Source organism: Macaca nemestrina, chromosome 1 (assembly GCF_043159975.1).
Source record: "Macaca nemestrina isolate mMacNem1 chromosome 1, mMacNem.hap1, whole genome shotgun sequence".
Taxonomy (NCBI): Eukaryota; Metazoa; Chordata; class Mammalia; order Primates; family Cercopithecidae; genus Macaca; species Macaca nemestrina.
The window spans coordinates 206,777,280-206,792,163 of record NC_092125.1 but is presented as its reverse complement, the minus strand read 5'-3'; the positions used below and the strand labels follow the sequence as shown (position 1 = coordinate 206,792,163).

The 14,884-nt window shown below is 43.5% G+C and overlaps 1 protein-coding gene across 3 annotated transcripts in view; it reads left to right on the top strand.

Annotated features, from left to right (window-relative positions):
* The window catches only part of LOC105494529 (WD and tetratricopeptide repeats 1), an 80,160-nt gene that overhangs the window by 24,324 nt on the left and 40,952 nt on the right, over positions 1–14,884 (top strand). For all 3 annotated transcript variants that reach the window (XM_011763028.2, XM_011763032.2, XM_011763033.2), the window contains exons 2-3: positions 4,690–4,837; positions 6,862–6,945. In XM_011763028.2, the coding sequence (XP_011761330.1) occupies positions 4,790–4,837; positions 6,862–6,945 (132 nt within the window). In that variant the 5' untranslated portion in view covers positions 4,690–4,789. The remainder of the gene's footprint in view (positions 1–4,689; positions 4,838–6,861; positions 6,946–14,884) is intronic.

Sequence of the window (14,884 nt, the reverse complement as noted above, 5' to 3'; positions counted from 1 at the left end):
CATAGCCTGGGCCATGTATTCACACTGTAGCTGCAAGTGGCCTCAGAAAGAGAATCTCAGTCACCTTCTTTCTCACTTTATAGTGGTAAGGGGCTCTGCTTCCCACTAGACTCAGAAGGGGAATTCCAAAATACAGGAAGGGTTCAAATGCTGAGAAGCCAGAAAATTCGACAAATGTCCACTACAGTTTCTTTAACCTGAAGTCTAAAAGTAGCTCCCCAGTCATTGTCACTTCAGCTTGTGTTATTGTCATCATAGCACTTTCCACTGCTGGATATTTTCTTATTTTTGTTTATTTCATTGTTTATTGTCTGTCCCCGCCTGCTAGAATGTCAGTACCATGAAAGCAAGGACATTGCCTGTTTTGCTCATTGATACATCCCTTCATTCTGTGCCAGGAACAGCACCTGGCATGTAGTAAAAGCTCCTTATGTTCATTTGTTGAATGAATGACTATAAAACCCTTAGCACAATGCCTGGCACATAGTAAGTGCTTAATACTTGATAACATATTTTTCTTAGCAAATAAAAACATGTATATTTTTAAAAGAAAAGCCTTTTGACTTACATTGTTTCATTTGACCTCCACAGCAGTCTTCCAAGGAGAAGGGTATTGGGGGTAAGGAATGAGCCTTTTTCGGGTGAAGCGTACATAACCCCGTGAGTGAGTGTTCCAATGCGTCCTATGCCCGTGAGTCACAGGTGTGAGTGCCTGCTTGGAAAGATTAAGAGACTTAAGGCCACACAACTGTTTTTACTTAATACCAGATCCACTCACTTCCTTGGTCTTATTTCCAATGTAATCATCCTCACCTCATTCTTGGTGACTGTGGGGGAAATTATTGTTGTTGTTTGGCTTTGACCAGTATATCACAAAGCAGAGCTATAGATGCCATTTCGGGCTAGTGTTTGGCTTACATTAATTTGTCCAAATTCACATTTTTAATTTGATGGCCAAAGACCCCTGCAAAAATCATCATGAAACTATAGTTGTCAACTGGTATTCTGGTGTTCTTGATGCTTACCCTTAAAAATGCCAGCGACTGCCATATCTCCCTGGTAATGACACTAAGATGGCAATGCTGAATGGCTTCATGTTGTAAGGGAAGGTTCTTGCCTGTTTTGTTTGTTTGTTTTTTCTTTTTGAGAGTCTTGCTCTGTCACCCAGGCTGGAGTGCAGTGGTACAGACTAGGCTCACTGCAACCTCCGCCTCCTGGGTACAAGTGATTCTCCTGCCTCAGCCTCCTGAGTAGCTGGGACTACAGGCATGTGCCACCACATAACTGGGACTACAGGCATGTGCCACCACACACTGCTAATTTTTGTATTTTTAGTAGAGACGGGGTTTCACCATATTGGCCAGGCTGGTGTCAAACTCCTGACCTCATGATCCACCCATCTCAGCCTCCCAAAGTGCTGAGATTACAGGCATGAGCCACCGTGCCTGGCAGTTCTTGTCTTTTTAAGAGCTTATGGTCCTGCCAGGCACGGTGGCTAATGCCTGTAATCCCAGCACTTTGGGAGGCCGAGGTGAGAGAGTTGCTTGAGCCCAGGAATTCGAGACATCCTGGGCAACATAATGAGACCCCATCTCAATTAAAAAAAAAAAAAAAATGGCCGGGCACGTTGGCTCACACCTGTAATCTCAGCACTTTCGGAGGCTGAGGAAGGCGAATCACCTGACATCGGGAGTTTGCGATCACGTGGTGAAACCCTGCCTCTGCTAAAAATACAAAAATTAGCCTGGCGTGGTGGCAGGTGCCTGTAGTCCCAGCTACTTGGGAAGCTGAGGCATGAGAATCACTTGAACCCGGGAGGCAGAGGTTGCAATGAGCCAAGATCGCACCACTGCACTCCAGCCTGAGCAACAGAGCAAGACTCTGCCAAAAAAAAAAAAAAAAAAAAGAAAAGGAAGGAAAGAAAAAGGAAGGGAGGGAGGGAAGGAAGGAAGGAAAGAATGGAAGGAAATAAAGGAAAGAAAGAAAGAGCTTGTTATCCCAAAATTGATTATGGAGGCATTAGCCCCAAAGAACTCGGGCTGAATGAGAACATCTAATTTGGCAGCTAGTTTTTTTTTTTTTTTTTTTTGTCCTACTGCATGCCTAGCACTAAAGGAAAACAAGATCTGCAATAACATAATGTTTAAGTGTCGAGTTTTCTTTTGTGGTTAAATGACAGAGGAAAGGAAGGAGCCTGCTCACACATCAGGTGAAAAATGTGATTTCAGGAGGGCGTACTAGGAATCTGCAGAAGGCCAACTGGTGAGAGATTGAAAAGTAGCCTTGTGAGGTCCTAATGACTGGCGGGGTTGGCAGAGAGAACTGGTGGACCCTGAGAGCCATCTTCCGAGTACAAAGGGCCATCATTGGGAAGAAAGACTAAACATCTGTGTGGCTTCAGAGGTGGAACCAGGACTAAAAAGTGAAAATGACAGGAGGCAGAACTTTCCTTGAAAGTCTAGTATTTTTGGCCGGGCGCGGTGGCTCACGCCTGTAATCCCAGCACTTTGGGAGGCCGAGACGGGCGATCACGAGGTCAGGAGATCGAGACCATCCTGGCTAACACGGTGAAACCCCGTCTCTACTAAAAAAATACAAAAAACTAGCCGGCGAGGTGGCGGGCGCCTATAGTCCCAGCTACTCGGGAGGCTGAGGCAGGAGAATGGCGTGAACCCGGGAGGCGGAGCTTGCAGTGAGCTGAGATCCGGCCACTGCACTCCAGCCTGGGCGACAGAGCGAGACTCCATCTCAAAAAAAAAAAAAAAAAAAAAAGTCTAGTATTTTTAAATCTGATTACAAAATTAGTGTGCTTTTATAGAATAATTTTGAAAATATTAAAAAGTAGAAAAAGTCAGTCATATCATTACCCAAAGAGAACTATTGTTTTCTTTCTATTATTTTACTTATTTTTCATTTGTTTAGAGACAGGGTCTTGTTCTGTCACCCAGGCAGGAGTGCAATGGTGTCATCATAGCTCACTGCAGCCTCAAACCCCCAGGCTCAAGTGATCTTCCCACCTCAGCCTCCTGAGTAGCTGGGACTACAGGCGCATGCCACCATGTCCAACTTTTTTTTTTTTTTTTTTTTTTTTTTATATAGATAAGGTTCACTTTGCTGCCCAGGCTGGTCTCTAATACCTGGCTTCAAGCAGTCCTCCCACCTCAACCTCCCAAAGTGCTGGGATTACAGGCTTGAGCCACTGTGCCAAGCCATATTTTGAATTTTCTTATGATAAAATTGTTTTTCTTTTTTAGAGACAGAGTCTCTAAAATATATTGCCCAAGCAGGACTTGAACTCCTGGGCTCAAGTGATTCTCCTGTCTCAGCCTCCTGAGTAGTTGGGACTATAGGTGCACAGCAGTGTACCACCACACCTGACTTTTCTTTTTCTTGTGGCAAATCCTCAGAAATAGGATTGCTTTTTATTTTTAACAATCAGAGTTGCTTCAACAAGTGGTAAGGCTAGGCCAGCACAGTGGCTCGTGCCTGTAATCCCAGCACTTTGGAAAGCTGAGGTAGACAGATCTCTTGAGCCCGGGATTTCAATACCAGCTTCAGCAAGATGGCGAGATTCCATCTCTACAAAAAAAAAAAAAAAGAAAAAATTAGTTGGGAGGGGTAGTGTGCACCTGTGATCTCAGCTACTCAGGAGGCTGAGATGGGAGGATCACTTGAGCCTTGAAAGTTGAGGCTACAGTGAGCCATGATCATGCCGCTGCACTGCAGCCTGGGTGACAGAGTGAGACCCTGTCTCAAAAAAGGAAAAAAGGAGTGAAACTAAAAGTCTACCTACCAGCATGTTTTTTTGTTTTGTTTTGTTTTGTGTTTTGTTTTTTCAGTTTTTTGTGTTTTTGAGACGGAGTCTTGCTCTGTTGCTCAGGCTGGAGTGCAGTGGTGCAATCTTGGCTCATTGCAAGCTCCGCCTCCCAGGTTCATGCCATTTTCCTGCTTTAGCCGCCCGAGTAGCTGGAACTACAGGCGGCCACCACCATGCCCAACTTTTTTTTTTGTATTTTTGGTAGAGACGGGGTTTCACCATGTTAGCCAAGATGGTCTCGATCTCCTGATCTCGTGATCCACCCACCTCAGCCTCCCAAAGTGCTGGGATTACAGGCATGAGCCACCGCGCCTAGCCCTACCAGGATGTTAAAGAAGAATTTCTTCGTTAGGTTGGGTCTTGGACATGGTCACCATTACATTTCCTTTACACTGTTTGATTCCGTGAATCTATTAGAGGCTTGAGAGTTCTGTCTGTGATACTGATTTGGTTTTGGGGAGAGCCAAGCTGAGGATCAGAGATTTGAAGCATGACTAAAAGTTCAGATGAGCTGCCACAGATGCCTACTGAGCAAGTGAAACTTGATGTCTTTCTGGTTTTGCCTTGTTCTAACTTTAAGGATATGCTACCATCATCCTTCATACTTATACCCAACCTGCCATTTTCTGATGAAGTATAACATATTCCTTCCGTGTTTGTTCCAGTGGTTCTTGGGACTGTGCTACTGTTCTCCCCACTGACTTCACCCATTCTAGAGGTTTTTCAACACTCTGGAGCAGGGCTAGCCCACCATGCCGCAAATGACAGGCAATGGCCAGTTCACTGGGTGGGCTGTTTTAGGGGTGGAATTAGGTCCTGGGAGCCACCTTATTATCCATCCTCCAAAGTTTGATGGTTTTTTTTTCCCCCAGGTAATTAAATGTGTATTTTGTGGACCTGGGCTTGGCTGGAATGCTCAGGAGTCCTGAAGATCCTTTTATAGCTACCTTCTGTTAAACCCATTAAGAAAAGATGGCAAAAGTCAACATAACTAGAGACCTCATCCGTAGGCAGATCAAGGTAAGCAGCCCAGACTTCTGAACCAGATCATGAGATCCTTTCTTTCCCACAGGTTGATTTTACAGGTGAAAAAACTGAAATCTACAGTCTGTGACTTGCCGAAAGTCACATAGTTAGTGGCAGACCCAGGACTAGAATCAAGGTCTCTTCCTCTCCATCTTGTGTTGTCTAAGAACGTGGATTTCATGGAGACTGTCCACATACTTGTGCCTGGGCTGCTGAGATTAATGCAGGCTGGCGAGGGAGGGGAGCTGTCAATGTGTTGTGCAGATACATACACATTCTTGTGTTGGGCAGGTGGTGCACAAGAGTAAATATAACTTCTTCATGTTGCTCCAGCTGCCAAGTTGTGTATGTATGAGATCCTGGGAGAGCATTAGTCCCAGTTCAGCTTGTATTCTCTCTGAGGCTCTCCTGTGCTAAAGCCTGTCCTCTGCAGTTTATATGTAGAAGACACTCTGATACCTGTGAGATGAATGGATGACTGGGCAGTCAAGTTCAGTTAGTGAAGTAGCCCCAGGCTTTGTCAGGGAAACCCTCAGTAAAGGACCCATAGAGGTTTAATGGAATACATTAAACCAAGGCATGATGCGCTCCAGCGCTGGTAAGAATCCCCAGCTGGAGTCAGGAGCTTCATCTCACCACTGCCCTAATTAACTAACTATAGGTCTTTAGTCATTTTACCTCCTGTGCCTCAGTTTTATGTTGTTAAATGATGATAATGGCTGTCTGCCTGGAGACTGACCTTGAGAAAGTTCTTTGACAAGTTAAGTGCTAAAAAGTACTAAAAAAAATTTTTTTTTTTCCAAGACGCTGTGATGCTGTTACCCAGGCTGGGGTGCAGTGGTGTGATCTCGGCTCACTGCAACCTCCGCCTCCCAGGTTCAAGCAATTCTCTTGCCTCAGTCTCCCAAGTAGCTGGGACTACAGGCATATGTCTCCATGCCCAGCTAATTTTTTGTATTTTTAGTAGAGACGGGGTTTCACCGTGTTAGTCAGGGTGGTCTTGATCTCCTGACCTCGTGATCCACCCGCCTTGGCCTCCCAAAGTGCTGGGATTACAGGTGTCAGCCACAACGCCTGGCCTAAACAAATTTTTAACTGAAAAAATTTTTAAAAATCAAGTGGCATGCAGCATAAGCTGTGGTCACCATTTAGAAGGATTGAGTATGTGCCTCTACATGAGCCATGTACTTGGTGTATTTGTGTATTTTTCCCTGAATCCCTGGATCCTTTTATCTCATTTTTATTTTTATTTTTATTTTTATTTTTTGAGACAGAGTTTTGCTCTTATTGCCCAGGCTGGAGTGCAATGGCATGATCTTGGCTCACTGCAACCTCCACCTCCCAGGTTCAAGTGATTCTCCTGCCTCAGCCTCCCGAGTAGCTGGGATTACAGGTGTGTGCTACCATGCCTGGCTAATTTTGTATTTTTAGTAGAGATGGGGTTATACCATGTTGGCCAGGCTGGTCTTGAATTCCTGACCTCAGATGATCTGCCCTCCTTGGCTCCCAAAGTACTGGGATTACAGGCATGAGCCACCATGCACAGCCCCTGAATCCTTTTAGCTTTGTCCATTTGTGGAAGTTTTTTGTGTGTGATTTCATTAGACTGAGTAGTCCTTAAAGACAGGGGCCATTTCCTAGAGGCACAGAATCAGCAGGGTTTTTTTTTCCCTTTGTGTGCAATGTGTGTCCTAAAGATGATTCCCACCCTGTTCATCCTAAATATGGAACTATTCCCCATTGTTGTTTCCAATTTTTCTTCTCCTTTTTAAAAATTTTTTGCTTTTTTTTAAAAAAAAAAAAAAACTGAACAGCACCACTTACTGCTTAATTATGTACTACTGTCTTCTATTCTTCTCTAATCCTTGTCCAAGAATAATACAAAGTCCTGTAGGCCAGTTCTTTGTTGTCTTCTTTAGCTCCTGTGGTGCCCAGGAAAGGGCTGGATATATAGTAGGCACATAATAAATCATATTTAATTGAATCGATGAAATCAAGAATTTGTTTCTGTCCTCTAGGAACGGGGTGCCCTGAGCTTTGAGCGGCGCTACCATGTCACTGACCCCTTTATCCGGCGGCTGGGCCTGGAAGCAGAGCTGCAGGTAAGAGATCCAGTTTACACCCTAGATGCAGATGACCTGCTGTCCATTCTTTGCCTGCAGAAATCCTCTTGGCCTCATCAAGGCATAAACAAGTGTTTCTCTGCAGACCATATCTGATGGTTACTTCTCCTTCAATAGACAACTAAATCTGAATCAAGTCAGCTATTGACATAGTCACGTATAAATTATTTTTTTGGACATATTATTTGCTTTGTGCTTTAAAAAAGTTTGTTCAATTTCATACCACTATTTTTACTATTGGCTTGGGCAGTGAATACAGATTCCTACCTGTATACAGTAATATAGAATTTATAGTGTTTTCATGTACATATACACATACACATAATGTATACATGCACACACACACAAACATACACACTTTCTTATTTTGGCATCAAAGCAATGCTATGGGTATGTAGACTGAGAATAGGTATTTTTAAAAAAAGACTGGCTTATGCCTGTATTCGCAGCACTTTGGGAGGTCAAAGAGGGTGGATCACTTGAGGTCAGGAGTTTGAGACCAGCCTGGCCAACATGGTGAAATACCAACTTTACTAAAAATACAAAATTAGCCAGACATGGTGGTGCATGCCTGTAATCCCAGCTATTCGGGAGGCTAAGACATGAGAATTACTTAAATCCAGGAGGCGGAAGTTGTAATGAACCAAGATCGTGCCACTGCACTCCTGCCTGGATGACAGAGCAAGACTGTTTCTCAAAAAAGAAAAAAATAAAAGAAAGCCAGGTTCAATGATACATGCCTATAGTCCCAGCTATTTGGGAGGCTGAGACAGGAGGATTGCTTGAGCCCAGGAGTTCAAGTCCAGCCTGAGCAATATAGCAAGACCTCGTCTCTAAAAATTAAAATAATAAAATGTTAAAAAAAAAAAAAAAAAAGCCAAAAACCAAAACACTTGTTCAAGTTTGTCCTGTCCAGTCCACGGATAGGCCAGACCTTTGGTCCAGAAATTCAGCTTTTTCATTGTGTCTGACATAGAGACTCCATAATGTTAGTTCCATTCTCTTTTCTTCCTCAACGTCATGTGTTTTGTGTTTTGTGGGTCTTTGTTTTTTTTGTTTGTTTGTTTGTTTTGTTTGTTTGTTTTTGGTAGAGTTGGGGTCTTGCTATGTTGCCCAAGCTGATCTCCAATTCCTGACCTCAAACAGTTCTCCCACTTTGGTCTCCCAAAGTGCTGGGAATACAGGCATGAGCCACCTCACCCAGCCAAGATCACATTTTGAATCTAATTTTTTTTTTTTTTTGAAACAGTGTCTTGTATTGTTGCCCAGGCTGGAATGCAGTGGTGCCATCTTGGCTCACTGCAGCCTCAATTTCCCAGGCTCAAGTGATCCTCCTGCCTCAGCCCCGTGAATAGCTGGGATTACGGATACATGCCACCATGCCCAGCTAATTTTTGTATTTTTTTGTAGAGACAGAGTTTCACCATGTTGCCCAGACTGGTCTCAAACTCCTGAGCTCAAGCCATTCACCTGCCTCAACCGCCCAGAGTGCTTGGATTACAGGTGTGAGCTACTGTGCCTAGCCCACATTATAATCTTTAAGAACTTAGTACTTGTTGAGTTTTGGCATAGTATCAAAGAAGGATATACACAATTATCTAAAAAGGCTATTCAAATATTCCTTCCAATTCCAGCTTCTTTGTGAGGCTGGATTTTTTTTTCACATACTTCAACCAAAACTGACATTGCAGTGGGCTGAATACAAGAGCAGATGAGAATCTACTGGTCTTCCATTAAACTATACATTAAAGAAGTTTGCAAAAATGTAAAACAACACCACTCTTCTCATTAAATTCTTTGCCTTGGAAAATACAGTTATTTCATTTAAAATGTGTTTTTTACTGTTTTTTTTTAGCGAATTAATAATATGCCAGCCTGGGCAACATAGCGAGACCTTGTCTCTACTAAAAATTTTTTTAAAAAGGAATTAGCCAAGCATGGTGGTGCGTACTTGTCCCAACTATTTGGGAGGCTAAAATGGGAGGATCACTTGGGCCTAGGAGGTTGAGGCTGCAGTGAAGTGTGATTGTGCCAATGCACTCCAGCCTGGCTGACAGAGTGAGACCCTGTTTAAAAAAAAAAAATTGCTGGGCGCAGTGGCTCACGCCTGTAATCCCAGCACTTAGGGAGGCTGAGACGGGCGGATCACCTGAGGTCAGGAGTTCAAAACCAGCCTGCCCAACATGGAGAAACCCCAGCTCTACAAAAAATACAAAAATTAGTTGGCTGTGGTTGTGCATGCCCGTAATCCCAGCAACTTGGGAGGCTGAAGCAGGAGAATCGCTTGAACCCTGGAGGCAGAGGTTGCAGTGAGCCAAGATCATGCCATTGCACTCCAGGCCTGGGCAACAAGCATAAAACTCCATCTCAGAAAAAAAAAAATTGTTTTAATTTCTAATATGATAAATATTGACAGATATCACCCATATAAACAAAAGCTCTTGGGAATCTTCAATAATTTTTAATAGTGTAAAGGGATCCTGAAACTAAAAATTTTAAGAACCACCGCTCTATGGAGCCATGGAATGGGATGCCTGAATAATATCGCCTGGGGAAAAAGTAGGAGGAGCAAGAAGAGGGTCTAGGACCAAGAACCAACGTGTTTCAGCATTTAGAGAGTACCTGCTTTTCCTCTTCCTCTACCCACTGAAGACAGAAAGAATAGCCATAGAGGTTTGAGGAGAACATGGTATCATGATAGCCAAGGAGAAGAGAAAGCTCGACTGTGTTGATTTTTACAGTCTAACTCTCAAAAAGCCATCTGTTTTCCTCTTTCCTGGTTTGGAGTTGGAGAGAATACTATTTGCATTACCCCAAATGGTAATTAAAATACCTCTATAAGCAATGTGAACTTGGAGAAGTCCTTTAACTTCTAAAGGCCATTTCTTCATCTGTAAAGTAATGTCTCTTAGGTGTAAGTAAGTTAATTTATGTAAAGTACCTAGCACAGTGTCCAGTATATTGTATAAGTCCATGACATACACAAACATTAGCTGCTGTTATTGTTGTTATTTATGGAAAGCTCTTAAAGTTTTCCAAGATACCAGTCCCAAGATGCTGATTTGATGGCATCTAGCTATTTAAAACTTCTTCAGTCATTTCCTTCCCTGTTTTATTTCCGTCATTGTCACATATGGACTTCATGTTAGTCAATAATACATTGTCTTTGGCATTCAGAAAAGGTGATTAGTGTGAGGTAAGGGTGGGATAAGAGGGAAAATCAACAGTAAAAGCTCCTGCCTTTTGGTGTGTACTGGTTATGATGTTTTCTTTATGATCTGGGCAAAACATTTTTTTTCTGGGTTTTCCAATTTTCTACTCTGTATGCTTTTGAAAAATGCAAAGGGAAGCTGAAAGAGAACTATTATGACATAGTGTCAAACATTTAGTAGATGCTCAATAAAAACCTGTTGGTGTGATTGGCTTTTTGATTTTCCACATTAGAGGTAGCTTTCATAACCTCATCCCTATTCAGCCATGCGATTTCTCTAGCTTCCGCCTTAATAATCTGGTCTGATTTTTACTTTTTGACTTTATAGTTTGCATTTTCTGTTCGTTTAAAATTCAGACTTTAGCTAGTCTTGATATTTGTTACCCTTCCTGTATGTTAATAGAATTTGTACCTACAGAACTGACTGTTTAAAAAGCCTCCAAGTTAACTTGGATTACTTTCTTTTTTTTTTTTTTTTTTTTTTTTTTTGGCAACAGGGCCTCACTCTGTCGCCCAGGCTGTAGTGCAGTGGCTGATCTCAGCTCAGTGCAACCTCTGCCTCCTGGGCTGAAGCAATTCTCATGCCTCAGCTTCCTGAGTAGCTGGGATTACAGGCATGTGCCACCACACCCAGCTAAATTTTTTATTTTGCTGGAGATGGAGTTTCGCCAAGTTGGCCAGGCTGGTCTCAAACTCCTATCCTCAAGTGATCCACTCACCTTATTTTTTAATAGGTCAACATTCATATGGTTCAAATTCAAAAGTTTAAAAAGTCATCTCCTCATTATTTTTCCCAGCTACCTAATCCATTTACGTGGAATCAACTAATATAATCAGTTTTAGTATCCTTTCAGAGGAATTTTATGCATAAAATTCTTACCTTTTCTCACAAATGTTAGCCTAACATGTTTACTGTTTCAGTAAGAAAATCAACAACTTACTAAAAAAAGGTCTAAAACAATGAAGTATCTTTAAAAAGATACTTTCATAATTTTGCCATATTCATATATAAGATATTTCTAATTTCTAATTGTTTCATGGTTCAGAGTGTTCTGTTGTGTATGTGGACCCATAATTTACTTAAATTGTCCGTACCAATAGACATGTAGATTACTTCTAATTTTTTGCATGTACAGGGTCATTCCTTATGACATCATTTGGCACATGCAGTTACATCTCTATCAGATGAATACCTGGGGTGGAATTTGTAGGTCAGAGGATATATGCATCTCTTATTTTGATAAATATTACCAAAATTGTCTTCCATGGTGTTTGTACCAAGTTTTACTCCTATCATATTCCTTCACTCTTATCTCAAACATAATGCTCAACAAATATTCTCTCTCAAACCACAATGTGTTCATCATCATTTTGAGAAATTTCACAGGTGAGGCATGGTGGCTCACTCCTGTAATCTCAGTAATTTGTGAGGCCATGGCAGGCGGATCACTTGAGCTCAGGAGTTTGAGACCAGCCTGGGCAACATGGCAAGACCCCTGTCTCTATACCATCAAAAATGAAAACATAAAAAAAGAGAGATTTCACAGATGAGTGCAGAATGATAGGCCAGAGAGATCACAGATTGGCTTTCAAGATACTTTTTATTTTTATCTTTTAATTTTTATTTTTTAATTTTTGTTTGTTTGTTTTCTGGTTTTTTATTTTTTTTTTGAGACGGAGTCTCGCTCTGTCGCCCAGGCTGGAGTGCAGTGGCCGGATCTCAGCTCACTGCAAGCTCCGCCTCCTGGGTTTACGCCATTCTCCTGCCTCAGCCTCCCGAGTAGCTGGGACTACAGGTGCCCGCCACCTCGCCCGGCTAGTTTTTTGTATTTTTTTTAAGTAGAGACGGGGTTTCACCGTGTTAGCCAGGATGGTCTCGATCTCCTGACCTCGTGATCGCCCGTCTCGGCCTCCCAAAGTGCTGGGATTACAGGCTTGAGCCACCGCGCCCGGCCTGTTTTTTTTTTTTTTTGAGACGGAGTCTTGCCCTGTCACCCAGGCTGGAGTGCAGTGGCGCGATCTTGGCTCACTGCACCCTCCACCTCCCAGGTTCAAGTGATTCTCCTGCCTCAACCTTCCGAGTAGCTGGGATTACAGGCACATGCCTCCATGCCTGGCTAAGTTTTGTATTTTTAGTAGAGATGGGGTTTCACAGTGTTGGTCAGGGTGGTCTCGAACTCCTGACCTCGTGATTCACCCACCTCAGCCTCTCAAGTGCTGGGATTACAGGCGTGAGCCACCAAGCCCAGCCAATTTTTTAGTTCTGTTGAGACAGAGACTCAGTCTGTCACTCAGGCTGGAATGCAGTGGCGCATTCTTGGCTCACTGCAACCTTTGCCTCCTGGGTTCAAGGGATTCTCCTGCCTCAGCCTCCCAAGTAACTGGGACTATAGGTGCATGCCACCACACCTGGCTAATTTTCGTAGTTTTAGTAGAGATGGAGTTTCACTATGTTGGCTAGGCTGGTCTTGAACTCCTGACCTCAGGTGGTCTGCCCACCTCAGCCTCCCAAAGTGCTGGGATTACAGGCGTGAGCCACTGCGCCCAGCCCAAGATACTTTTTAAAATGAAAAATGTAGGCTCAGTGCAGTGGCTTATGCCTATAAATCCCAACACTTTGGGAGGCTGAGATAAGAGGATGGGGAGTCAAGAAAGGAGTTCAAGACCAGCCTAGGTAACATAAGGAGGCCCTGTTTCTCAAAAAAAAAAAAAAAAAAAATCAGCCAGGCGTGGAGGCACACGCCTGTAGTCTCAGCTACTTGGGAGGCTAAGGCAGTAGGATCGCTTGAGCCCAGGAGGTTGAGGCTGCAGTAAGCCATGATCACACCACTGCACTCCAACTTGGGCAACAGAGTGGGACTGCCTCGAAAAAAAAAAGTACAAACAATAAATATGTTAGGCTAACATATGAGTGTGGCAAGAGAGAATAGAGAATACTCAATTTAAGAGAACAATTAGAGTTCAAGTGGAAGAGGAATGAGAAATGAGATTGGTGAGGTAAGTGTGGATGGGCTATTTGTAATGAAGGATGTTGTAAGCTACGTGGAAGACTATGGACAATGGAGAGCCACTGAATGGTTTTTACCATAAGAGCAACATGATCAGAGTTATGCTTTTTTGTTTGTTTATTTGTTTGTGAGATGGAATCTTGCTCTGTCACCCAGGCTAGAGTGCAGTGGCACGATCTTGGCTTACTGCAACCTCTGCCTCCCGGGTTCAAGCAATTCTGCCTCAGCCTCCTGAGTAGCTGGGACTATAGGTGTGCACCACCACTCCTGGCTAATTTTTGTATTTTTAATAGAGACGGGGTTTCACCATATGGGCCAGGCTGGTCTCAAACGCCTGAACTTGTGATCCGCCCACCTTGACCTCCCAAAGTGCTGGGATTACAGGCATGAGCCACTGTGCCCGGACTTCTTGTTGTTGTTGTTGTTGTTGAGACAGAGTCTTGCTGTGTCACCCAGGCTAGAGTGCAGTGACACGATCATGGCTCACGATAGCCTTGACCTCCTGGGCTTTGGATGATCCTCCCACCTCAGCCTCCCAAGTAGCTGGGACTACAGACACTCACCACCATGCCCAGCTAGTTAGAAACAGGGTTTTACCATGTTGCCTAGGCTGGTTTTGAACCCCTAGGCTCATGTAGTCCACCCACCTTGGCCTCTCAAAGTGCTGGGATTACAGGCATGAACCACCATGCCTGGGCAGAGTTATGCTTTTTAAAAAATTAATGTTGGCTTCAAAATGAAGAATAGATTGCAGGAGTTTAAACTGGAGACAGGCAGAACCAGTTAAGAGGTTATGACAGTGATTCAGGAAGAGGTGATGGGTTACCTGAACTAAAATAACAGTAATTTGGATGGAGAGAAGCCAGTGGATTTGAGAGACATTTAAGAGGTATAATTGGGGCAAGTGCTGTAATCCCAGCACTTTGGGAGGCCAAGGCAGGCGGATTACTTGAGCTCAGGAGTTCGAGACCAGCCTGGCTAACATGGTGAAACCCTGTTTCTACTAAAAATACAAAAATTAGGCAGGGGTGGTGACACACCCCTGTGGTCCCAGCTACTTGGGAGGCTGAGGCACAACAATCACTTGAGCCTGGGAGGAGGTGGAGGTTACAGTGAGCCAAGATTGTGCCACTGCACTCCAGCCTGGGCAACAGAGCGACTCTCCCTCAAAAAATTAAAAATTAAAATAATTTTTAAAAAGAGGTAGAATTAGGCCAGGCGCAGTGGCTCACACCTGTAATCCTAGCACTTTGGGAGGCCAAGACGGGCAGATCACTTGAGCCCAGGAGTTTGAGACCAGCCTGGGCAACATGGCGAAACATGGTCTTTACAAAAAAAAAAATAGAGCCAGGCATGATGGCGCACACCTGTAGTTCCAGCTACTTGGGAAGCTAAGATAGGAGGATCATCTGAGCCTAGGGAGGTTGAGGCTGCACTGAGATATGATCATGCCACTGAACTCCAGCCTGGTGGACAGAATGAGAAGGAAATAGTACTGCCATTACTGCCAGTGGAAAAGTAAAATAAGGACCAAGAAGTATTCATTGATTTAGAGCAAAGACACTATAGTGGTAACCGTGGCAAGAACCATTTCTGTGGAATGTGGTGTGGATAGATAGAAGTGGGTTGAGGAATTATTGGAAAACGAAGAAGTGAAAGTGAAAATATCAAGTATAGATTACTCTTTCAGTCTGGCTAT